General features: G+C 46.7%; 2 protein-coding genes across 35 annotated transcripts in view; both read right to left on the bottom strand.

The window, feature by feature from the left end:
• Positions 1-245: 245 nt before the first annotated feature.
• Positions 246-21356, bottom strand: LOC119563815 (anomalous homeobox protein). Of its 8 annotated transcripts, XM_037879188.2 has the most exons (9): positions 21159-21261; positions 17154-17427; positions 16315-16439; positions 15960-16083; positions 11268-11454; positions 10241-10373; positions 9575-9867; positions 5085-5172; positions 246-1877 (listed from the first exon to the last, which is right to left on the bottom strand). In XM_037879188.2, the coding sequence occupies exons 1-9, from the start codon at positions 21173-21175 to the stop codon at positions 1859-1861; spliced, it is 1260 nt and encodes a 419-aa protein (XP_037735116.2). In that variant the 5' UTR covers positions 21176-21261; the 3' UTR covers positions 246-1858. The 8 variants fall into 8 exon arrangements, with proteins under 8 accessions (XP_037735116.2, XP_043385756.1, XP_043385755.1 ...); XM_043529821.1 differs by lacking the exon at positions 5085-5172; XM_043529820.1 differs by lacking the exons at positions 246-1877; positions 5085-5172; positions 21159-21261 and adding exons at positions 7931-8684; positions 21300-21356 and having other exon boundaries at positions 17154-17424.
• A 1179-nt stretch (positions 21357-22535) lies between these two features.
• Positions 22536-26221, bottom strand: part of DEPDC5 (DEP domain containing 5, GATOR1 subcomplex subunit) — a 64399-nt gene continuing 60713 nt past the window's right edge. For 26 of the 27 annotated variants that reach the window (XM_007061566.4, XM_037878374.2, XM_037878379.2 and 23 more), the window contains 3 exons: positions 24943-25003; positions 23744-23826; positions 22536-23346 (listed from right to left, as the gene is read on the bottom strand). In XM_007061566.4, the coding sequence (XP_007061628.2) occupies positions 23051-23346; positions 23744-23826; positions 24943-25003 (440 nt within the window). In that variant the 3' untranslated portion in view covers positions 22536-23050. Of the gene's footprint in view, positions 23347-23743; positions 23827-24942; positions 25004-25024; positions 25802-26221 lie in introns of those variants that run through there. The other variant, XM_043529815.1, reaches the window with a different exon arrangement.

Genomic DNA, 26221 nt, shown 5'->3' with positions numbered 1-26221 from the left:
ACAAGTGTTTCAGATGCAAAAGGTTTGGAAACCAAGTTAGAAAAAGCAAGCAAATGCCAGTGCAGGTACTGAGACTTAGGTAAGAACTATAGAGATGAATTCCTGAGGGAGCTCCCTGTACACCCCGCAGTAGTAGGTTCACAGCACAAATGTGCCTGAGGCCTGGTGGAATTATGCTTTTTAAAAGACTTTTTATAACCACACAATATTCTACTCTGTGGAAAATGAATCCATGGAGAGAGATGTCCATTCATAACCTTTATTTGCAAACTTACTTCATTACAAGAGAGTCAATTTGGGCATCAGCCTTCCACCAGTGAACCCCAGGCCTGGACTCTAGGCAAGAAGGATCCTCTTTTGTGATCCAGAATCTTTTTTTAAAAGATACACAATTGAGGTAAATACTTAAAAAGCTAAACAATGATTTACCCCTCAGTTTTTTTAAGCCTGGGTGCAAATGAACCCCCCCCTCCCCTATTTCTCTCACAATTTCCATTTTTTAGCCCCAGGTTGAGATAAAAGGAAAAGTGTAGGGCTCCTGATCTGTGATATAACAAAAAAAACACAATGGAGAGGGAGCAGAAGCAGATGGCTTGGAGGCTGGTTTGGGAAAAAGTATCTGGACAGAGGAACGGTTAGCAGTGCACTCCTCCGATCCTCAGCTATTTGAGGAGCCTCAGCTATTTGCCCAAAATTCAGATATTAGACTTCAGCTGAATACAGTTACCAATTTCTATTAGAGGCCACATACTCCTGCAGTCTAAGGGAATCTGGCGCTGCACAACCCAAAAGCTGCTTTGCAAGGTACTTGGGGACATACAGGGCCTGCTTCTCCACTGCCCTGCACCTCAAGCAGTCATTTGCACCTGCAAAATAAATGCAAAGTCAATTTAATATGCTACCAAATGAAAATGGCAGTGTTCTACATTCACTTTGTACAGGTGTAAGTGCAAGGCAGTAGAGAATCAGGCCTTCAGTTTCAGTAAACTGTGGGAAAGGCAACCATTAGGACCAGTTGCAGAGCTCCTGTCCAGCTGGAGTTGGGAATTCTAAGTGTGGACTGAAAGGGTTCAGATGTCCCCACCCTCTCCATTCCTCCGACCTTCATGGGGAATTCAAGGTCCACCTGCTCCTGGGCCCTGACACTCTGGCTTTCCCCATCTCATCCTCTAGAATACAGTTTTGTTGGGTGCTATGAATTCTATAGTGCTCCAAAACGTGTGATCTGTGGCACTATGGGATTTGCAGTGCCCCAGAATTCACAGCACAAGTGAACTGCAGAGGTGGGAGGAGGCAGCTTTGTATCAAGGGCTCAGCTAGGTCCCAAATTCTCCAGCCCTAACAAACCCACAGGGCATCCACACTGTAGACGACATTTCTGAGGTTTTACTCCCTTTGAATTGAAGGTCTTTTTACACAACTTCATCAACAACAACAATAGGTGGACCCAGAACCATCTCGTCCAGATACACCCCAGTTATGAATACGGGGTGATCTGAACAATTTAACTTCCATAGAACCAGTGACTAAATACTTGCAACGGGCTACGCAGCTTCAAATTGTCCCAGTTAAAGTCTGTGATCGGCAAGAACCTCAGAGAGCACTGCTTTTGTTTGTTACTTTTAAAACTCTTGATAAAACTGTAGCCAAAATGAACTTAGTAACAATTAGAAAAGGTCTCCTTTCCCAGTTAACTACACTATGTTATCTCACAGCCTCTTTTGGCGAGAAAGGGGCAATCATCAGAGAACTGCAGACCACCATACAAAGTCTCGCTATGCGAATTACATTCGACCACCAACTGAGAATTCAAAGAGGAGCCATGCTGCCCAGAATGTGTCGCTGGTCATGGGATCGCTTAGTGGATTCTCCAGCTCCTGAAAGACAAAATAAAGAATGACAAGCTTCATTGTACACTTCCTTTAAGGATGCAATTACCATCCGCAGAGGAGCTCCTGTTTTCCTTCCTGAGCAGAGATACAAGAGCACAGATGTGTGTGGGAGTACCGGGGTAACGATGGGGTATATGTACAGAGGGGGCTGAAAGCAAGAGGAATTCTTGTTCCTTTTACTGAATACCAACAGGGCAAGTCATCACACAGAGTGAGAGAGAGAAAGGGAAAAACTGTTTACCCACAATGTCTCCCTTCCAGATGGGAGAAATGTGAAAGCTCTAGCAACAGAGAGACTGCGAGCTCTGGAAATCTTAGAAAAGGCTCATTCATCATCAATGTCCAAAGCTTTCCTACTCATCTGGTTCATGTTATGGCTGTAAAAAGGTCATTTTCCAAGATAAAGATCTTCATCCTGCTGCTCTTAGAGGCTCAAAGGGTGTCTCTGTTACTGTCTTCAGAGCTGCAGCTGCCTCCCACAATAGGGTTAACAGACATTTTAAACTATCTTTTCAAAACATTTGTTCCACCAGATTATATCAGTATAAGAAAAACAGAAACTGATGCTAAGTGGTCTCTACACCAGTAAATCTGAGGCCAAGAAATAAACGTGATAGGTAGTTCAAGATGGATGTCAGATGGAAATTTCTTAGGTTGTACTGTTTATCATCCAATTCAGAAATGTGTCACCACAACTCTCAGTACACTGGATTTCTTGCTTCCATCCTCAGGGATGCTGCTGCCTTAAAGAGCAGTGTTAAAAAGCAGGTCACCTACTAAGGAAACTAACTAATTTGTTTTGTTTACTATTTCCTGTTGCAGCGTTACTTTCTGCTTCTATAAGATGGTTGTTACGGGGGGAAAAAATCCCTTTTCAGGGACAGTAAGAAACATTTTGTAAAGAATGTCATATCTAAAATGCTAATGACACTGGGAGAATAGATTCAAACTAGGGATGTAAATATCATTTTTAAAAGTACCTATTTAAACTATTAAAATATCGGTTATATCGGTTAACCCGTTAATCATTAACAAGTTCACAATCTACCCCACCTATCTATTATCTTTGTCACTTTTCAGAGGCCGTACTAGCCTAGTACTGGCACCCAAGTGAAGATTTGTGCTTTAAATATATTATTTTTCACCTGACGGGTCTCTTGAAAGCCGCTGCAGACACACGGCAAACAAGCCAGTGGGAAGGGGTCTGCAAATAGAGGCAGTGATCCCCAGAGCCCCAGCTTGTACGGCAGCCATGGGAGGCCATGGGAACGGTGGGTCTGGGTGCCCAGACAAACCCATGCTGAACACATAGGGGTTCCTGAGGGGGCACGGGCTGTAGCTGTCTGAACTGAGCAGATAGGGGGGCAGGGACAGGTTGTGGCACCATGAGGCAGACCTGCACTTCACACTCCCCCTGTAGGAGGTGCCCCTTCTGCCCGGCCGGTCGTTGCCTCAGGAAGGAGGTTCCTCCCTGTCCCCCATCACAGGGATTCTCCCCTCGGGGGAGGGGGTGGCAGAGTCACACGCTCACACATCTGGTCACACCAACAGCTTGGGCGGAGCCTCATGCGTCCCCTCCCTTCCCTTCCTGGCCGGTGACAACTGAATTGTCATAGTAACATTAGAACTCAGAGGCTGGGAAAGTTCCGCTTCTGCAGCCCCATCCCATCATGTGACACCCCCACCCCCGCCAGCCCCAACCAAACGTTAACTGCAATATATTAACGGTGAGACTAATACTTATTGGTTAACCGTTTAACCATTTAATATTTTACATCCCTAATTCAAACCACACAGCTGCTGTTAGAAGGTGCATACCATTTAAGCACGCACAATCTAGGGTGGTTAGCTATACACAGTTCTGTGCAGACCTCCTACAGTGTGCATAAACAGTGCGTTAAACGATATGTTCTGCAGGATCAGCAGCTACAGTGACATATGTTTAATTTAATCAGGGTTGGAAAAGCAATTTAAGTGAAAGAAAATCCCTCTCTAGTACTTGGTGGACACTGCCCAGGGAACTGGCCTCTGACAACTTGCCTAGATTGAGTTCGGAGACCTTGGGGTCGAGGGGTGTCTCTGAGCATTAAAAGGAGAAGAATTGCTAGGACATGAATCAACATCTTTAATATGCCACCAGGAGCTAATCCTTCCTGAATGCCTACTGGACTCTGTGACTAAATAATGGGAGTGAGCAATAGACAGCTGGGATTCCCCATACCAGGCTTCTCAGTCAGAGACCCAAATTGCTTACCAGCTATTCCCATTTCAAGGATTTGCCTCTGAGCATGCAAAAGCCAGTAAGCAATGGACAGCACTGAAGGAGTTTATATTCTTCCTAGGAAGAAATCTTATCACACTGTAAATATCCTGAGATTGCAATGGCCCAAATATCCAAGTCAATGTGCATGAATGTCAGAGCCAGGCTAGCTTGCCTTACATAGGATCCAAGACCTTTAAGGGACACAGGAATAAAGATAATAGGAAAGGAGAAAGGAGAACACTAGTCAGACCTGCCTCACAGCTCTCAAAAAGAAACACTCAGAAATTTACCAATATCTTCACTTTCTTTTATAGGACGGGACATGATGTCATGGCTGAGGGAGGAGATAAAAACATTTCTTTTACAAGAGATAAATCCCACCTGTACTGAGGGAGAAAGCCAGTAGAAATTAAACCTTAGACATCCAATGCTCAATCTGCTAAAGAAAATGTCACCTTGTAAAAGGCTGTGGCTGGAATAGCTAGGTGGCTCCCTTGCAAGCAAGGCTGGATTTTCTCTACAGAGTTCAGCACCCCCTTTCAAAAGGGCCCAGGACCCAACATGCACTGAATGTGCTGAGCTCTTCTGAAAATGAATGGGAATTATGAGTGCTCAGCACCTATCAAAATCAAAGCACTGAGTTATGTGTTTATACCAAGTCTGGTGACTAATTTTAGACAGCCACATTTGAAAATGTTGGTCAGGGGAGGGGACCTACCTCTGGTGGAAGAGCCTGGAAATAGAACACTTGTGTGCATGTTTTCACCACATCCTAAGAACGTCAGCAATGGGATATGCTATTGTTACCTGTCCCATCATGATGATCCTTAAAGAAACGCCCTACTTTCTACTTCACATCTCCCATCTCCATCTGGAGAGGATTACGCTCCCGATGTCTCTTCCTTTATAGATTGAGTGCATTCTCTTACCTGGCTGTGTCCCAAGGCCTGGATTTCCTCCAGATGGGATGTGGAAACAGGTGGACACTGGGACTTGCCAAGCATAGCGTGGGGGGAACTGGAAAACCATCGGAACAAGTTAGCTCACATGAGAATCTGAGACCTCCTGGGTGTTCCCTTTGCAATCATGCACGACCCATCATTTACTTTAGCCTCCCAGCAGCAGGTCTGGAAGGACATTTGCAGGAGAAGCTTCTGTGCACAGACTGGTGAGCACTATGTAAACCCACGCCACCTCCCTCTCCTTATTAGAATGGTTTGATTAAACAGATCCTGCAGTGAGAGCACTGTCACTGCCAGCAGTGCTAAAGAGGGCTGGCACATAAGCAAAATCAGGAATCTGTGTACCCAGAACACACTCTACAGCAAGGAGACATCTACCAAGGATTGTGTCTATCCTGGAGAACAGGATAAAAACAATGATTTTAGAGTCAAAACACACAGCTTTTGGAACTAACCAAAACATCCTTAGTGCTGCCTCTACAATCTTTCAAGGCCTCTAGCTGAGAGTCTCAGATCTCAGCCTGCAGCTTGCCCCTCATCCAGACATCACATCTGGGCTTTCCCCCAAAGGTCCCATCTTGGGGCCACAGAAATGCTGGCTATGCTCAGAGCCACAGGTGCTAGGCCAGGGACGGGGGATTGGGGGGAGATGACTTGACAGATGGGATGAATGCGTCTCTCCCTTTCTCTCAATAACCACCTCAAAGTCTCAAAGGTACCTCCAGATCCTGCCTGCTGTGTTAGCAGTGCTGTCCATGCTGCTCCCAGCAACACTCCTCACTGTCACTTGGCTTACAGCAGATGCAGAGCAGAGGACCCATTGCTAGAACCATTCCCACCAGCCTGAGTTAGGTTCCCAACAATGCAGGCAGCACCCACAATTTGCAATGAGCACCAAAGCATTTGTGCATCCTAAACGAACATGCGGTCTGGAAAATCCAGGTTTTCTTGCTCCATGAGGGTGAGTGGGCTTTTCTGTTTCAAATGCCCATCACTAGGGACTTTTGCTCTGCATGAATCATGAGCTGCGCCAAATTTCACCCACTCCAACCAGGGGAGCAAGGAGGACACAGCAAGGTTGGTCTGAACAAGCAGTGGCTTGGGGCCCCACACGGAGCCACAGTTTACTTGCTGGACACAACTATTCCCACCCAGCAGCATGACCAGATAGTCCAATTCCTCCCCCCCACTCCTTCCTTGTAGCCGTGGACCCTGCAAATCACAAAGCCGGATTTGGATACAGTCCAGGGGCTTAAGACAGACTATGAAGAGATGCAGGAAATCTCCTGGAGTTGTTCTAATGAGCTTTCAGGCCGAGTCCAGTCAGAGTGAGCACCTTTACAATGACACAGAAGCAGACTGAGGTGCTCTCAGTTGACCTGTAGATCTGCTCCTGCAATTGTCACCAACCAATAAGGGATAGAGGGTGATCTGGTAGTGAGAGCATGTGGCTGGAAGTCCATTCCAGGCACTGACAGCATGTGACCTTGGGTAAGTCATGTCCCTCTCTAGGCCTCATTTTTCTCATCTGTAAAGTGGGGACAATGCCACTGACATGCCTTACAGGGGTTTGAGAGGCTCCTTTAATTAATATCTGAGATCCTCAGATGGAAGGAGCTAAGTGTGATATTATTATTAATTACTGTTGTTATTATTGAGTGGAAGGAACCGGAACTTTTCCTCTGAGGCAAAGATTAGCTGGGGTTACAGTGGCCCACCAAGCACAAAGATATTCCCCTTTCACCATTGGGCCAGATGTCCACTGATTAGAGGTCTAGCCCATAACAATGAAGGACAATCCTCTGTGGCTTCCAGTCTCCATGGGTAACATTTTCAAAAGCACCTAAGTGACTAAGGAGCCCCTAAGTCCCACTGCCTTTATAGAGACTCAGGTCCCTAAATGCCTAAGTCACTTCTGAAAATTCTACATCTTGTGCCAATTTCAGAACCCTCCTGGGAGAAACTGAGGCAGGTAATAAGTCAATGTGCAGCAGTAGCAGCAGGGATAGGAGAAGAGGAAACTAACTCTATCCTCATGTCTAGGTGTCCTTGCAATCAGCAAGGGTTACCGCTGCCGGAGTATGATAAGGAGGGATGGCATGCAGCTTCTTGACATTGGTTATGTACCCAAGTCACATACTGCAAAAGGAGACATTTACCATATATTTCCCCCAATTGCAGAATATATTTTAAAAATAAATATGATTCATTCTAGAAACAGAACATACGGTTTTAAATCCAGCCATAACGTCAACAGCGGCTCCTCTATGATCCTTCTTGACCTTTAGTTGCTATTTAAGGCTGTATGAATCCCAGAACTCAGCCTGCAGCCCTGCCCCATTGTGTCTATTACAATCCCCAGGCCTGGGCAATCCCAAACCACCCAGCATGGGATATTTGAAATGCTAGTCCTGGCAAAAACTGCAGAGGAAGACAGGAAAAGTGTCAAGATGTTTCAGCAAGGGACTGGGAATGAGAAATTTTGAGTTCTATTCTCAGCCCTCACACTGACTCCCTTTGTGCCCTTGGCAAGTCACATAACCTCTCCATGCCTCAGTATCCTCATCTATAAAATGGGGATAATAATGCTTACCTACCTACTAGGACTTCTGTGAGAATTAATTACATAGTGTTTGATAATGTCATTATTACACAAATGGTAGAAAGAATGGAGGAGAAGGTCTGAGATAGGAGGTTGCTGATTCTATTTTCTCCTGCAGGTTAGTAAACAAAAGCAACTTCATGATATTTGCTCTGTGACATCTACTGCTATGTAACATTACGATGGTACCAGGGCATTTTTGCATCCCATGAGCTGCAAAACCTGTAGGGGAAAACCTGCAACCATGAAACATCTCATACAGATAGAAACCTTGGTGCAGAAAGAGACAGACAGTGCAGCTGGAGTTCAGGGACTGCCTGCCACCTTTGATAGCCTGCTGGATGGAACAAACTTGTCTTGATGCTGTGCATCTCCAAAAGCTATTTCAGGATGATTCACAGGCTCCATAAACCCAGCTGTCAGGATTGAGGATGGGCCCATCACACTCAGGACAGGTAGCATCCACTGTTAGAAACAAGCTGGGCAAGCAGTTCAGACACTGAACCCAGTTCAGATGGGGGTGGGATGGATTTGTCCCTTTTCATACAAGACTGGGGGCCCGATTCTCCTTTGCCCTGTACCATGTGGAGCCATTTACGCTGCGCACAGTGAGTGCAATTATGTAGCATTTCACACCCCTGTGCACAGATGAAGACGTCAACACAAGGCCAGGGCAGTGGGAGAATCAGGCCCCCGGTGTGGGAAGTATCATCACACTGTTCCCTGAGCCCTGCTCAAAGGCAGGGAGCCTGGAGACCAGGGAAAGAACGGAGCACAGAACTCCATTCTCACTTGTGTCCTCCACTCCTGTTACCTGTGGGGAAGAATGGCTTCCAGGGGCCCTAGATGTCCTTCTCTAAGCATGAAACTTTCAATCTCTAAATCTGCCTGGTGACTGATGCTTTCTGAACTGGCCTCAGTACAGCCACCTCGAGGGACCCTGCTCACAGAAGCTCTGACACCTGCTGGAGTAAATGCCAATGTTAAGCGAGCTGCGGATAACAAGACTCAGCCCACAAACCCAGCCTTCCTCATCAGAGACTGCATGACAGACGCACCACAATCCCACACCCACAATTATGGCCAGCCACAGTAATTAGCTGGCACCTAGCTGCTGCAAGACTGGCTGCTCCTCTCCCCACCCACTTCCATCCAACTTCCCTTCTCAGCTCTGGAGACATGAATTAATGTGTCCAAATTAGACCATTCCAGAGAAGGGGGAGAAGACAGGGAAAGCTGCAGGATCAGTGAACTACATGGGGTGGGACAGGATGGAGCGAGTGAGAAGGCAGGGGAAAGGAAGGGAGAGGTGCAAAAGACAAGGAGGAGCAAGTAAGGACAAGAAACTGAAAAAGGGTGTGTTTCTGAAGGACTGATACGCTCTGCTAGCAGGAGGGCTTGGGTGCCCTGGAGTGACACACAGACAGGAGGTGAGTGCCTGCTGAGAGGGACTGCCTAGCCAGTGCCAGGGCAAGCAGCACTCGGCTGTTGAGAACCAAGAGGGTTTAAATATTTAAAAGCTAGTAGCCGATTAAGGTGAACAGCAAACAGCTGAAGGGAGCTGGCCAGGGAGCAGCTAAGGAGTAAGTGTGGCCTCACAGAAGTGGCTGGAGGGCCTGCAGCCTGAGCAAAGAGGTACAGGGGTAAAAATAAACCCTGGTCAAGCCCAGTGATCTCAATTTTCAGACTTGCTCCCTGACCTGTTGGGAGCAGGACCCAAGAGCTTAGGTTAAGTCCAGCTCCCCTGCTTGTCACTAGACAGAGGAGGCTGCCTGTGGAAGCAGAAGGTCTAAGACAACAAATCAAGTTGTTTTCAAACCAACAATGGCTCTGAACAGAGGGCAGTTCCACTTACCTGCTGTACCAGGGCTGCTCTCGCCGGAGACTCCTTCTGCACTGGGAGTTGGCTGCGTTGCGTCCAGATATTCTGTTTGGAAGGGAAGCGAGCGACAGGAGCACAGGACAAAGTTCTCCAGCCAGGGGCTAGTGGCAGTATAACTTGACGTCTGTCTGGTCTCCATGGTGGAAGAGCTAAGGCCTATTCCGTGCTCAGCCTTAGTGCAGAAAGCAGTAGGCTCTTCAGTGTTGAGAGGGGTCACTGAAGTTTTAGTTGACCTCATTTCCTGTAACTCACTGCTCTGCAGAAAGCTATAGTGATGCAGTGAATGAGAGGCTTGACTTTATTGCTCTACAAAGAGCATGATCATCTCTTAATGGGAGAGACCGCTGCTCAGTACCTATAGCAGCTCCACCCCTAAGCCCCCTGTCTCCTAGAAAGGAGTCACTGCCAACTGAACCCCGGAGCACAAGTCCAGGGGGATGGCAAGTCTGTGCCAGCTGCTCAGAATGGCTGAAGCTGATTTTGGGGCACTGATCACTCCCATCTATGAAAGGAGTCAAGACTCCAAACTGGTCTCACTGGGCACTGCCAGCTTGATGGGAATGTCAGTCCTGTGAGGGAGATTAAAGTCACGCAGTCACTGCACTTCTCCTACAATGATGAGATTCCCTCATACATCACCTGGATTCTAGCAACTTTGAAAAGGTCCCATCAGCAGACCAGTCCAGACCCGCAGCTGATTGCTCCCACTCTGGACCACAGGGCACAAGGGTAATCTCTTTCTGCTCCGAGCCAACGCCTGCATGAAATGCACCTGCAAGACATAGAACAGGGCAGGTGACCCAATACTCCTGGGAGCCCTAGGGTCAGTACAGTTGTGATGCCGAAAGGAAACTAACAAAGGTTGGTGTTAGCGGGCAAATACAACAGGGCTCTCCCTGTCATTATTAATGACTGAATTCTGGTTATGACCCTGGAAGGGTGCAATGGAAATGCTCAGGTTTTGTACTGAGTTTTACTGGAGTGCATTGCGGCTCCAGGGTCACATGTCTGTACCAGGCTACCCCACTTATTAGCTTGGGGAGCAGGATTCTTCTACTTATAAACTATTATTGTGTTGCTAGCAACTCTTAGTATTCATGATCTAGATTGGCGCTTTGCACCCTGTCCAACCTTGACAAGGCATTTGGGTAGCGTGAGAGACGTAGGTGCAACCTTCAGATTTTCACTTGCCAGGCTGGTGAAGGGCAAGACATTAGGAAAGTGACATGCTACGTCCATGGAGGTGTGGGGTTGGAAGGAACCAGATGCCAACTTCACCAATGCGTGAGCACTGTCAACTGCCATGACACCTGCTATACCCTCTCCAGAGTGGTGTCTACCATGGTAACAGTTGGATGCAGCAGTAGGGGTCAACTCTGCTATAACCCTTTTGACACCCATTGTGTCAACAATGATTCCCTTCAGAAATAGAGTGCTGCAAGGAGGAGATGACTTTGATACAAACTCCCTATTTCCACACTAATGGCTGACAGCACAAAGAGGAGGCCTGTATACCAGAGCATAATCCTGCCATGTGTGCTTGATTCAGTAATGCTGAGTTACTGATCCCAAGGAAGCAGGGGTAGCTAATAGTGACCCCTCTGTTTATCATGAGGTGATCCTAAAACAGGCTTCCATATCCCAAGCCCACTGGGAGGAGACCAACCTGCAGCTTGTGGAATGCAGGATCCACTATCAGGCTGATGTTTTGCTTGGTGAGTTGATGGCTCCTCATCGGTTGAATTGATGAGCTTTTCCAGCCGACTGAGCCGGGTTTTTTGACGACGACGGTAATTGGCAAACCAGTTATAGACCTGATTTGGCTGCAGGTTCATATCCTGAGCCAAACCCTCCTGCAGATCCAGGTAATCAGGGGAAAAAGAACAAAGCACATCCAAATAACCATGCTCGTCCCTCCAGGTTCCAAAAGCAATCAGACAGTATGAGCTTCCAGACCCTCATGCAGGTACCTGGAGAACATGCATAGCTCCCACTGATTGATCAGCTCATAAAGAGGAAGAAAACAGAAAAAGTTAACTCTCCCTTGACATCCTATTTGAGAAAGGGAACCCCAAGAATCCCAATGGGTTTTTGCCTTATTTGTAATTTAACTGATATAAATAACCAACTAATGGAAATAAGCACATTTTTAAAACTGAACGTAATTTACCATTGGAAGACAAATTATTGGGCTCAACACAGGAATCACTGGGTGAAATTTTCTGGCTTGCCTTATGCAGACTAAACTCTCATAGTGGTCCATTCTGGCCTTAAGAAATAATCTATGACAGGTCTTTAAAATCTCCTGTGTATTACATTAAAAAACTACATTAAGAGAACATTTGATTTAAGCAATCAAAAGTCAAGAAATGCCACAGTTAAGGTTACACATGTAATCTTTACTCTTCTCCCTTGTATATAATCATTAATATAATCTTTCATTAAATGATCACAGATTTCTTAAATACAGTATAACAATTTTTTCTATATTAGATACATGTGTAGCATCTTGTAATATATTTTCATACTTTTAAACGTACTATATTATCATTGTGATAATGAAACTATGTCTTTATTGATTTTAGCTATTTATATAATAGATTTTCCTCTCTCTCAAGTAAGTAGTTTAATAATTTAGTCAACATACATGTATTATATATTTTCTTTTCAATCAGAAGTGCAACCTTCCTGGGGTGTAATTCAGGGAACAAGGAAGTTAACTACAAAGCTAATTTGGTCACAGACTTGGGTACCTTATGCATGCCAGCAAATTTCACTATTATTTTATGTTGTTATATTTAATCAGTAGAATACTGCATAAGAATGGCTTGTTGTGTGCATTGCATAAAATAACTTTAAGAGACTCGAAGTAGTACACATGCACATATCTAAGGTTGTAGAAAAATTATCTATTATATTAAACTACTTGATAAATTACATGATCATGTATCATAATGCCCCCACACAACAGGACAAAGTAATGATCTAGTGTGCTACTTTCCACTGTCACTTCCTGACTTTTAAGTGCTTAACTGAGCAACCTTAGCATTCTCTTAACACAGATTTTTGTAAGTTGCTGCTCTTTTAATGAAAAATATTTAAAAAAAAAACAAATTTCACAATGCAGAACTAAGCTAAACATGCCCAGAATAACCTGTTCCCCATAACCTTGGGGGCTTGAAGGAGGGAGCCCCTTGAGTGAAAATTTTAGGAGCACTGCAGTTTTTACCTTATAAAACAGTGAATCAGACAAGGATTCCTGCCAAGTCCTGGCTCATTCAAAGGCCGCTTTCACTACATTTGTCTCTGTCCAGCTAAGCTACATGCACATACGCACAAGGGCTGACTATCTTGGTTGCAAACTTTACAAGTCTAGCAAGAAAACTCAGTGCACTTTTAAATGGGTTATAATTCAGTCAAATCACAACCAGTTAGCACCAGAACGCCTACAGTGCTTCTCAGTAAGAGCTATTTCCCTGCCAAATTTCACCCAGCCATTTCAACACTAGAGCTGTTAAAACACTATTATAACAGGGCATACATTTTCTTCCACTTCTTTGCTCCACATAACAACTGGATTTCTTTTGCTTTAGCTTAAAAAAATATTAAAATGCACACCCCTTTGGGCAATGATCAAACATGAGAAACTTCAGTCCAAAAACTGACTGAAACAAGGGATTAGATTGGAAACATTTATGTCGCTTTGATCACAGTAGTTGCTGCTGTTCCTGTGCAAGGCAACCTTCAGCAACAGCCTGAGTAACATTGTGGCATATTGACAGGTTTCAGAGTAGCAGCTGTGTTAGTCTGTATCCGCAAAAAGAAAAGGAGTACTTGTGGCACCTTAGAGACTAACAAATTTATTTGAGCATAAGCTTTTGTGAGCTACAGCTCACTTCATCGGATGCATGCAGTGGAAAATACAGTGGGGAGATTTTATATACACAGAGAACGTGAAACAATGGGTGTTACAATACACACACTAACGAGAGTGATCAGGTAAGGTGAGCTATTACTGGCAGGAGAGAGAAGAAAACCTTTTGTAGTGCCATTTCCAGCAGTTGACAAGAATGTGTGAGGAACAGTGGGGGCGGGGGGGGGGGGAATAAACAGGGGGAAACAGTTTTACTTTGTGTAATGACACCTCCACTCCCCGTCTTTGTTCAAGCCTAATGTAATGGTGTCCAGTTTGCAAATTAATTCCAATTCAGCAGTCTCTCGTTGGAGTCTGTTTTTGAAGTTTTTTTGTTGAAGAATCGCAACTTTTAGGTCTGTAATCGAGTGACCAGGGAGACTGAAGTGTTCGCCAACACCACATTCTACAAGCCATTACCCTCTGATCCCACTGAGGGTTACCGAAAGAAACTACACCATCTGCTCAAGAAACTCCCTGAAAATGCACAAGAACAAATCCACACAGACACACCCCTAGAACCCAACCAGGGTTATTCTATCTGCTACCCAAGATCCATAAACCTGGAAATGCTGGACACCCCATCATCTCAGGCATTGGCACCCTGACAGCAGGATTGTCTGGCTATGTAGACTCCCTCCTCAGGCCCTACACTCCCAGCACTCCCAGCTATCTTCGAATCACCACTGACTTCCTGAGGAAACTACAATCCATCGGTGATCTTCCTGAAAACACCATCCTGGCCACTATGGATGTAGAAGCCCTCTACACCAACATTCCACACAAAGACGGACTACAAACCATCAGGAACAGTATCCCCGATAATGTCACGGCTAACCTGGTGGCTGAACTTTGTGACTTTGTCCTTACCCGTAACTATTTCACATTTGGGGACAATGTATACCTTCAAGTCAGCAGCACTGCTATGGGTACCTGCATGGCCCCACAGTATGCCAACATTTTTATGGCTGACTTAGAACAATGCTTCCTCAGCTCTCGTCCCCTAATGCCCCTACTCTACTTGCGCTATATTGATGACATCTTCATCATCTGGACCCATGGAAAAGAAGCCCTTGAGGAATTCCACCATGATTTCAACAATTTCCATCCCACCATCAACCTCAGCCTGGACCACTCCACACAAGAGACCCACCTCCTGGACACTACGGTGCTAATAAGTGATGGTCACATAAACACCACCCTATACCGGAAACCTACTGACCGCTATTCCTACCTACATGCCTTCAGCTTTCACCCAGACCACACCACACGATCCATCGTCTACAGCCAAGCTCTACGATACAACCGCATTTGCTCCAACCCCTCAGACAGAGACAAATGCCTACGAGATCTCTATCAAGCATTCTTACAACTACAATACCCACCTGCTGAAGTGAAGAAACAGATTGACAGAGCCAGAAGAGTACCCAGAAGTCACCTACTACAGGACAGGCCTAACAAAGAAAATAACAGAACGCCACTAGCTGTCACTTTCAGCCCCCAACTAAAACCTCTCCAATGCATCATCAAGGATCTACAGCCTATCCTGAAGGACGACCCATTACTCTCATAGATCTTGGGAAACAGGCCAGTCCTTGCTTACAGACAGCCCCCCAACCTGAAGCAAAAACTCACCAGCAACCACACACCACACAACAGAACCACTAACCCAGGAACCTATCCTTGCAACAAAGCCCGTTGCCAACTGTGTCCACATATCTATTCAGGGGACACCATCATAGGGCCTAATCACATCAGCCACGCTATCAGAGGCTTGTTCACCTGCACATCTACCAATGTGATATATGCCATCATGTGCCAGCAATGCCCCTCTGCCATGTACATTGGCCAAACTGGACAGTCTCTACGTAAAAGAATAAATGGACACAAATCAGACATCAAGAATTATAACATTCAAAAACCAGTTGGAGAACACTTCAATCTCTCTGGTCATTCGATTACAGACCTAAAAGTCACAATTCTTCGACCAAAAAAACTTCAAAAACAAACTCCAACAAGAGACTGCTGAATTGGAATTAATTTGCAAACTGGACACTATTACATTAGGCTTGAATAAAGACTGGGAGTGGATGTGTCATTACACAAAGTAAAACTATTTCCCCATGTTTATTTCCACCCCTTACTGTTCCTCACACATTCTTGTCAACTGCTGGAAATGGCCCACTTTGATTATCACTACAAAAGGTTTTTTTCTCTCTCCTGCTGGTAATAGCTCACCTTACCTGATCACTCTTGTTACAGTGTGTATGGTAACACCCATTGTTTCATGTTCTCTGTGTATATAAAATCTCCCCAATGTATTTTCCACTGCATGCATCTGATGAAGTGAGCTGTAGCTCACGAAAGCTTATGCTCAAATAGATTTGTTAGTCTCTAAGGTGCCACAAGTACTCCTTTTCTTACTGTGGCATATAGCATCCATACCCGCTGATCCTTGTTTGGATTCACTGTCACATTTGCAGCAAATCTGTGCAGCTTTTGGCGCACTTTTTCAGGATAGTTTCGATCCTTTATTCCTTCAGGACAGAGGGAAACTGGTGGAGGATTCCTAGGCAAAAAAGAAAGTATAATCACCAAGGTCCCGAAACTGCACCATTAAACTCAATGGAAGTTTTGCCATTGATTGCAATAGGAATAGGCCAAAGTTTCAGGTTAACGGTGAAACCTGTTCCCCAATAAATGTCCATCTTAGGATGTGAATACAGCCCTTGACTTTCCATCCACCACACCCCCAAATCACAGTAAAGAAGAGCACCAGATCATCCCACTGCCAAGGTACCTCTTCCTGCACCGGAATTTCTGCACCGGTGTCAGGGAATCTGTGTGGTGTTTCTCCATGACTTTGTGGTAGTGGATCTCATTCCAAAGTTGCACCAGCTCCTTCTTTTCTTTCACCCTGCAACACTAAGACAATGGCATGGCTGAGCACATCCTCTCCAGACAGTCAACCAATGTCTTTCACAGAGGGGGAAAAAACCCTCAGCATCCTGAAACTTACTGAAAGGGATTCACACTGGGTCAGCTGAGTTGGTAGCCTTCCCCAGAAGTATGAGTCTCTTATGGCCCACTGTTACTTTTCAAACCTGCACAGGGCACCTTGTGCAAGAAAAGAGCTCATTATGCACTTAGTGAATTTAGACCTGGTGAATGGTCCTAAGCTGACAGCTCTGGAAGCTGAAGTCTCTTCTCTCCACAGAACACACATAGCACGATCACTGGCAGCCCAAGCTTCCTCGCACCATCCCACCCATGGGTCCATCCTACAAGGGGCTGACCACCCAGGACCTGATCCAGCGAGACACTTAAGGACATGGTGAGCTTTAAGCACAAGAAGGATCTCAATTCTAATGGGAATTGCACTTGTGTGGTCCCTGGAGTCTTTTACATTCCAAAAATTGCTTTCTTTTACTAACAGATGTTTTGTCCATGATTTCCCTCAGAGATCAGCACTGTATACCCCTCCCCCAGACTCCTCAGGGACCCCAACAGGCTAGTCTCCTACTTGTTGCTGTAAGCACTGATGTTCTGACTCCTGACATGTATGTTATCATAGCTTGTCTAACACCACTTCCTGCCCTCCCTGTAGTTTCACTGAAGTGACCAAGAACACATTCCTACCTCCAGGAGTCTGCAGGCTGTGTCATGCTGTCCCCTGTGGATATGGACAAGCACATAGGCTCGGACTACATTGATGTTGGTGAGGAAATATTCCTGAAGCTTGCACCCCATCATTGCCTCAACCAGCTTCTCCAGGCTGGGAGACATGCTCTGAAGATTGCAGCAGAGCTGTCCTGCTAGATCGAGCAGCTTGGCCTGGGGAGGGTCCTTGTTTTTATTCTTTTTAAGCAGTGCCATGAACCGCTTCATGCTTACATTCCTCTGGACACCTCTTCTATGCAACAAAGAAACAGCATCTGATGTTTGAGCTGCTAGACGAACACTCCCCTCCCTATCAAGACACTTTGCTAGCTTCTAATTCTCCCTTATACTATATGTTAAAATACTTCACTGCACTTCTATAGCACTTTCTACCTGAGTTTCTCAAATTACAAAGAGTAGTTAAGCCTCTCAATCCTCCTGTTAAGACAAGAAGTATTCCAGGTTTGCAAGTGGGAAAACTGAGACACAGAGTGGTACAGTGACTTGCCCCAAATGACAAGACGGTGGAACACTTTGTAATCATCAAACTTAGAGAACAAAAGCCCTTTCTTGCTAAAATACAGGGCAAATGAGCATCAGTAAAAGGTAAAGAGAGCAAATACATTGAACATGTGGGACCTTTAAAATAATTATTTATAAAAATGCTCCTCCCTCAAAACACTTAGTCTGCTACATAATTATAACCACCGACCAGTTGTGCAAAATCTAATTATCCAGCAGAATGGGGTAACTAAAACCTCAATCTGGGTCGGTGAGATCAAGTTACTTTCTGCCCATTGGAAAAACACTGACTTGGAGCATCTAAAACTCCACAGTGCAATAAATTACAGGGACAAGTGACCTGCAGGTGATTCACTGGTCTCTTGTATTCTTGTAAATGCCATCAAGTGGTAACTTCTCTGCACACTGAACTTTGGAAGGAGTACCTACAGAATTAGCCACATATGCTCCTCTTGAAGGATAGGACAGAATAGTGGTTCTCAAATTGTGGGTTGGAACCCCAGTGCGTCGTGAACCCATTTTAATGGGGTCGCCAGGGCTGGCGTTAGATTTGCTGGGGCCCAGGGCAAAAGCCCGAACCCCATCACCCAGGCTTTGGCTTTGCCCCCGCCACCTACAGCAGAGGGGCTTGGGTAGGCTCAGGCTTCGGTCCCCCTTCCTGAGGTCACGTAGTAAATTTTGTTGTCAGAAGGGGGTCACAGTGTAATAAAGTGTGAGAACCCCTGGGACAGAATGCAACTTGCTGAGAGACAGAGAAAGAGTTTAGCTAAGTAGACTAGACCACATGGGCAAGTCATCCATTGCTGACCCTCAGGCTTTGTCTTCACTGCAAAAAAGGTGTGTTTTTGCATCAGGTTGGCCATCTCACTGTATAATCCTAGTGGAGATAAGGCACAGGTAGTTTTTACCTCAATGTAGCTAGCTGGGGTTGGTCTCAGGTTTCACTGAGGTGAAAACTTCAGTGCCTGGTCTCGACTCGGATTTTACATTGAGACAACTACATTGATTTAAGCACACTTTTTACTGTGGTGAAGACAAAGCCGTATGCCTTTTCTTGATGAGGAAAAGGGTGTATTTTTAAATTTGTTAACTAATCTGTGTTAAAATTCTGGTGAAGACAAGGCAGTTGTAGGTTTTAACACATATTACCTGGTCAATGTAAACCCTAGCATTTAATCATTGTTGGCTCATGCTTAAGTCTTCTCGCCCTCCTGTCCCCCCCACCTTTTTATTTAAATTATGCCTTCTTTTGACTGCTTAGCATTAGTTTTATATTTTATTTTTAATCTATTGCTAGAAGATTAGGAAATTCTACTGTAGAGTTTACCTTGACTAGCTAACGTGAGTTAAAACTACAACAACCTTGTCTTCACCAAGATTTTAACACAGGTTAGCTTAACATGGGTTAAAAATGCACTCCCCCCCCCCAGCGAAGAAAAAGCCCTAATTGCATTTACAGCGGTTCTGGACTGGGAGTCCAGTTTTAATTTTCAACCTCAAGTCAGACAGGAACAAATCCAACACCCACTGAAGTCAACAGGAATCTCTCCACTGACTTCAAGGGGCACTGGATCAGCACGCACAGGAATTTTAAGCGCTGACTGGCTCAGCAACTTGTCCTTGAGATAGGAACATGCAATATCCATACAACAGATTCATTTTAATAACTCATTTTGGCTCCAAAAATAATCAGGACAAACACTTTATCTTCAGACAACCACACTGTCGATCCCAGTTGTCCTTGGACAAGTCACCTTAAAAAGAATTTCCTAGCCTGCAAACAACAGGTGAAAACTAAATACACAACCAAAAGCAAATAAAGGCATCACTTAAAAAAAAAAAAAACACACACACACACACAAAAAGGTGGGGAGGTGGGAGGAAGAAGTCATCCTACATGAGTCCACAGCGATTAAAACAGAATGCACATCTGAAATTATGTTTTTGAATATGTTCAAAGTTGTGGAAGAGCGGTGTGGTGCATGTCCAGTGGTTGGAAGTTCCACATGCTGTGGGTTAAGAACAGTCTCCTGGTTCTCCAGGGCACAATGGGGAAACCCCCAGAGCTGGCGAGTTCTATGGGCCCGTGGTGCCTGGGCACCAGGAATATTCCTGGCTGAGTCTCTCCCACGGCCCCACCTTCCACCCGGGGCCCCCACCCACCACCGGCAACGCAGTGGAGCTGAGCAGCTTCTTGCCTGCTCGCTCCATGTGGCTGCCGGCCCCTCTCTGTGGCCCCTGGGCGGGGTGGGTCTATGTCTATGGGCGCTGCTCCCACCCCAAGTGCCCCTGCAGCCAATAGGAAGCTGCAGGGGCAGTGCTGGGGGTAGCCCCCCAGCCTGCCCTGCCTAGGAGCCCAAGGTAAGTGCCGCCCCCCCCCCTTTCCCCCACACTCCCTCCCGCCCCCAAACTCCCTCCCAGAGCCCTCACCCCCAGCCCAGAGCCTACACCCAAATTCGCTTCCAGAGCCTACACCCCTCAACCCCTACTCCTGTACCCCTGCCCCAGCCTGGAGCCTGCATCCCTCCCCCCCTCCTGCACCCCCACCCCCTGCCCCAGCCCAGAGCCTGCACCCTCCCCCCCTCCCCACACCCCCCCTCAAACTCCCTCCCAGAGCCCAACTTCTCACCCCTTCTGCACCCAAACTTCCTCCCAGAGCCTGCACCCCTCCTACCCCCCAAACCCCTGCCCCAGCCCAAGGCTTGCACCCCAGACCTCCTCCCCCATACCCAAACTCCCTCTCAGTGCCTTAGGCAGGTGGGGAGCAGAGTCTGCAGGGGCAGCCTCTGGGCACCACCAACCTTTCTGCAAACCCGCTGCCCCAGGGAAACCCCTGCTAACACTGTTCTGATGGAGGCTCATGAATTTCCCCTGTGGTATCCACGAAATACAAAGGCAGCTGTGAAAACTCCATGAACTTAGGATAAAAAAGCGTTATCTTCGGGCAGGGCTACCAGGCCTGGCCCACACCCCAGCGAGGCACTGTGTGAACCAGCCCCGGGGCGCAGGGCAGAGTGGCTAAGCTCATGCCAGCCGCAGAAGCAAGGGGGCTCGGGCTCTTCCATGACACGCAGGCAGAAGCCCACCAAGGGGTGTTGGGATGGGTCTGGAACACCCTTAAAACCTCTTTTCCAGACGCTCTTCAGGGGCCAGCAGAATAGGCTGCTGCCCCACCTAGGAGCCTGCCCCCTCCTTCAGCCCTGCCCCCGCTTTGTAACAGGCCCCCCACCCCGCAGTGTCCTGCCCCCTCTCCCCGCAGCGAGGGCACGGGCCGGCGTCAGCACCCCGCGTGTCCCGGCCGGGGCGGGCGGCCTTGGCCCCGGGGAGGGCTGGGGGGGAGCCGGCCATTAGGGGCCCTGCCTAGAGGGCGCCCGGCGGGTCCCCCGCGACAGCAGCCGGAGAACCCCCCGCCCGGGAGGCCCGAGCCCAGGGCGCGCCCGGCGGCGGCCGCCCCCGCTGTACCTCCCGCGGGCGGGCATCGGCCGCCTTGGCGCCGGCCGGGCTGCGAGTCCCAGCGCTGCCAACAGCCACCGCGAAGCGGCGCCGGGAGCTGCCGCGGGGAGGAGCTCGGGGCCGCCCGTGGGACGCGCCCCGGGAACGCACCCGCTGCAGGACCCGCGCTGGGGCCCGGCCCCTGCTCCGTTGCCGCCTGGGGTCAGGCCGGTTTATGGCTGGCACGTGGCCTGCAAACGCCACACGGCCAGGGGCCAGAGCTCTCCCCCCCCCCCCGGGGTGCCCAACGGGGGATACAACGGGGCCCCCCGCGGGTGCTGCAAGAACAGCAACGCCCGGGCTAGTGGAGGCGGGGCAGTGTTTCCACTCAACGTGAAGTTTCGAGGGGTTTAAAGTCTAACCACATTTCAGGGTAGACCGGACAGTCCCGAAATAAATAGGGCAGCTGAACGTTAGAAACCCACAACTCCCTGTGATAGGGATGGTCTCATTTTAAAAAAGGGGTCGTTTATAAAACCTTTCAGTAAACATTGCAAGGGGATTCGCTTCCCTCCCCCCCAAATACTTCCCTGGCCCTAGGAAATTGTAGCAGTCAACCTTTTTTTTTTTTTAAAAACAAAAAGCTTAGTTAGACGGAGCGGCTACTGTATGTGTAAAATAGGAACTTTTCATAGTAAGCCAGTTGAGTAAACTAGGTGACAGCAAGGTAGGTGCATGGTAGGAAATAACTTTTAAAAAAAAATTCATCTAATAGGAACCAGACATGCACTGGTCATTACAATACACTGAGATGAATTAAATGAAGAGGGTGGCAGCTCAAACCAGACAGTCTTTTCTACATGCATACTATCAGATACAGTCACTCAAACACTGGTTCTTGGATACAGAAACTTTTGGGGGATAAAGACACATTTTTGTTGAAACAATGTTTATGATCTCTCTCTCTCTCTCTCTCGTTTCTGTTCACAATCTTCCTCAATCCTGTAATCAGCGGCATCTTATGTTCAGCAGTCACTGATTTTTCCCCGGACGTGGATCCTCCCCTACAGCAACTGATTCCTTGCTCCTGCAGCATTACACACATCTCTGGGCCCAGAGTCCAGAACAGCAAGTCCTGAAAGCTTAAAGGGCAGAGACCCAATTCAACTGAAATTTAAAATAATTGTGACCTTTTCATTAGCATTAAAGCTTCATACTTGCCATAAGCAACAACTTCCCTCTGGCAAGGCTCCATATTCTGCATACTCCTTTATTGACCTATAGAGCCCTGCAAATCCATGGACTGTGGATTGGATGAGGATACACACTTAGTATCTGCACAGGGCTCTATTCACCAATAACTTCTCTTTTACTCACTTCCTGAGTCATGGCAGAACAACATTACCCTTTTGATTTTCTGCATTTTTTATTTAATAATATATTAAACATATAAACACTTACCATGATTGTATAATACAGTGTATCTTACATATGCACACAAACATACACGCCAGAGATGTGAGGCATGATTTTGCCTGACATGTCACAGGCTTACAACACCTGGTCATTTCCAAAGGTCACAGAAACGTACGGTGACCTCTCTTCCCTGTAACAAACCCCTGGCCTCAAAGTCTTGCCTTCACCTCAGTTTAGGTGAGTTCTGGCAAGTAGGGGATGCAACTATTTGAAGCATGGCTCTGTTCAGGTGAAGAGTATTGGTGTGAAAGGAGTGTCCCTGGCATACAGTCTCTTCTCCCAAAAGCCTACTCAGCTTCTACTGATTATCAATAGGAATACTGCTCAGATTAGGCTGGGTTCCAAGGTAAATTCACCCTAAGAATGGTCTTATCTGGCTGTTCTCTGAATCTTCTTCCTCATCACACTCCCAAGCTTTTAATTTTCTCTCCTGCAGATGCACGATCTCATGGTGCACTGGCATGCATCTTATCCAGACAGCCAGTCCAGAACAGGACGAGCCGGCCATCTTTGTTCCAGCAGAACTCTGTGAAGTCTTTCAGCAACCGATCTGCGAACTTCTCATCCCCTGTGGCACTGGACCTCCACGTTTTGGTCAGCATGGTATTGTGGGCCCAGTTGTAACCAATGCGCTCTTCACAAAACATGTTCTGATTGGTTGAGCTGGTGGAGTTGCGCCGCCGTCGTTGCTGTCCACAGGAAAATTTCCGCTTGGAGTAAGGCAGCTGCAGAGAAACCGTCCCTGTGGGAACCGGACAGGAGTTTAATCCGTGGTCAAGGCTAGATCCTAGCACTGTCAGCTGACCCCAATGTTTCTAAGGGAAAACTAGACTGAGTTTCATTTATTGTCTCGTGTAGCAGGTAAAGATGCACTCAGCATTACCCCACTGCTACGTGCAAGGGTAACAAGGCTCATCGATTCCTTAAAGCAGGTACTCAACCTGCTGCTTTTTACTCGTGGCAAAAGTAATAATGCTTTATACTTATTGTAGGAGATGACTGGTCTCTCCATTGCCTTCTGTTTATGACCCTTTGTCCCAGCTGCTACAGCTACTGGCCAGCTGATCAGTGCTACTGAAGAACAACATTGGAACTAGGAGCGCCAGAATGGCTCTCATTGCCTGCCAAGCATTGCTCACCTGTGACATGGATGTACTGGGGTTTGTTCTCAGATGGGAAGTTGAATGCAGAGGCAGAGTATTTATCTTGCACAAATCCAAATCTGGGGAAACAAACACTAGAAAGAATGAGGCTATTCCTGTTGGGACTCCTACAACCCATGGGATGGCAAAGGGGTGGGATGGGGAATTCTTTCCCCAACAAATATGCACATCCTTCTCATGGTCCAAAGGGAAGGAGGCAAAGAGGGGAGGAAGGGATCCCCAGGTTCTCCAATCCTGTTTTTTCCTGAGCATGGGGGTGGGGTTGGTCTCCTAGCTTATGTATGAAGCAACAGAACCAATAACCCAATCTGGCATGTTATCTGGCAGTCTGTTAAAAGGATCCAGCTGTGTGTGTGTGCGTGTGTGCGTGTGCGCGCGCACATACATACGTACGTATGTACGTACGTACACATACACACAAAAAATTAGGAGAAAGCTACAGAAAAGCTTCTGGTATGGTGCATCAAGTTATAGGAATTGTTTGGTCAGGCTGGACAGTTCTGCCAGATGACTAGTGCTGCTTTGGGAACACACATCCCCCTCTGGGCTGAAGAAAACACCATTTTGAAGCAAGAAAAGGTCCATTCCAAGAGCCAGCTTCTCCGTGATAGAAAGAGAGCCTGAGTTAAGCACTGTGAAACCAACTTCCAGTCAGGGACCACACTGAAGGCTTTGTGAAGACCCATAACAGGGGATGTTACACAGCCAGCCAAAGGCAGGAAGGATTGGCACTGGGAAGCTTATTTGTGCCTTCCAATTAACTCCTCCACCCTTATTGGCCCTTCTCTCACTAAGCAGTGTTCAAAAGAACACCATCAATTCCTCCTCAACTTGTTCCCAGCCTCTCACTACAGGTGTCAGCCTAAGAGAATGGGACACCTTTAGAACCTAATGTTACACTTAAGACAATCCGTAGGGTTTGCTAATGAGTGACAAGGTTCCTCCCACATATTGAGAGCATCCATCCCATTTCCACCCACTGCCAACTGTGCACATTTGAAGACATTCTGATTAACTTAGTATCTTTCAGAGGACTTCAAGGAGACACATAACCCATGGTCTCAAGTTTAACAGTACTACTTTAAAGCTCCAAAATCTGACTAGATCTTTATACCACACTCCACCATCATAGCCAAAGACGGATTTGACTCTCATCTACCCTGCTACACACATACCTGTGTGCAATTGCCTCCTGAAGCAGATGCATGCGATCCCAATAAGTTTCAGGTTCAAAGCCTGAAACAAGAGAACCAGACAAAGGTCAGCTGAAACCATTTAATCTTTACCAACCCATAAGAGGCTTCCTCAGGCCAGCTCCATTGTGTGCTTCCCCCTATTCCTTTAAGCCACCTCCTTTGGTCCTATTTTATCTGTCAGCACTCGCCCTGAACTCCCAGCATCCCATTAAGAGGATTTTTTAAAAACACCAACAGTTGATTCATGAACCAACCCTGGATTTGGCTTTTATGACCCTGGAAGGAACATACATAAAACAGTAAATACATAGGATTTGAGAGGGGAGGTTTCACTGTTTGTTGCTCTTGCGATACTATCAAATATTGTCCCATGTTTCTACTTTGCCCACCTTTGGGCATCAATAAGAACTTAGTTTTGGCAAGGGGGAAGGTCTGGGGTTAAAACCAACTCACCCTCCGTGAGGGTCCCTAACCCCAAATGATGAATATATTTTTATTTAGTGAGGATCAGGAAAAAAATTAGCATGGCCACCATTTTGAGCACCAAGGCATTAAAATAGCCTGTTTAAAGCCAGTGGGGCTACACCTGCACCACAAGATGCAGAGCAGTCATTGCTCTTTCTGCATTTACAGCCAGACTCCAGGAAGAGTGTTACCAGGGGTGAGAACAATTTAATCAATAAAATTAATTTTTAAAATTTGTAAACTGTGTTCCTTTTCCGATCATCCCTCCGTATGATGCGTCTCTCTGTGCTGGGACTCATGAAGCGCTGACCTCTGGGCAAGGCTCACAGTTGAGGCTTATCACAATAGCGTCACTAGGAAGGGAGAGGTCATACTAAAGAAAAAAAGGATTGCAGTTCCTAGCACTTAATCTCAGGAGCAAACCTTCCTACCCAGAATGTAACCATGGCAACAAAAAGAGGATGCCAACCAAGGAAGCCTAGCCAATATAATCTCAGAGAGGAGGGAACGAACAAATGCAAGATACAAATGCAGACTGGCTAGCAGGACGGATGGGAGCTGTCGGCAGAATGGGCTTTTATAATTTTTACAAAATGACAGCAGGGTTAACTACCTGACGTAGTTTCTATAGAAGCATTCGGTGTCATGGCAACAGAGGAGAATGAAGGACATGGAACTCTCCCTGTTGATGGGCACCTCTCATTACCAGCATGATGCTGTGGTGTGTGTCAACTGCCCTGAAGTACAGTTTTCCTCCTCATCTTCCCCTCATCATGCTGAATGAGCTGTATCC

This window comes from Chelonia mydas, chromosome 15 (assembly GCF_015237465.2).
Source record: "Chelonia mydas isolate rCheMyd1 chromosome 15, rCheMyd1.pri.v2, whole genome shotgun sequence".
NCBI lineage: Eukaryota > Metazoa > Chordata > Testudines > Cheloniidae > Chelonia > Chelonia mydas.
Note: the sequence above shows the minus strand (reverse complement) of the source record. Positions and strands in the feature narration are given on the sequence as shown.

Coding starts and splice junctions, on each gene's coding strand:
- LOC119563815 (XM_043529817.1), bottom strand. Junction 11,455..15,959: donor ATCCAAACAAGGATCAGCGG/GTATGGATGCTA, acceptor CTGGATCTGCAG/GAGGGTTTGGCTCAGGATAT. Junction 10,374..11,267: donor CTGCATTCCACAAGCTGCAG/GTTGGTCTCCTC, acceptor TATGTCTTGCAG/GTGCATTTCATGCAGGCGTT.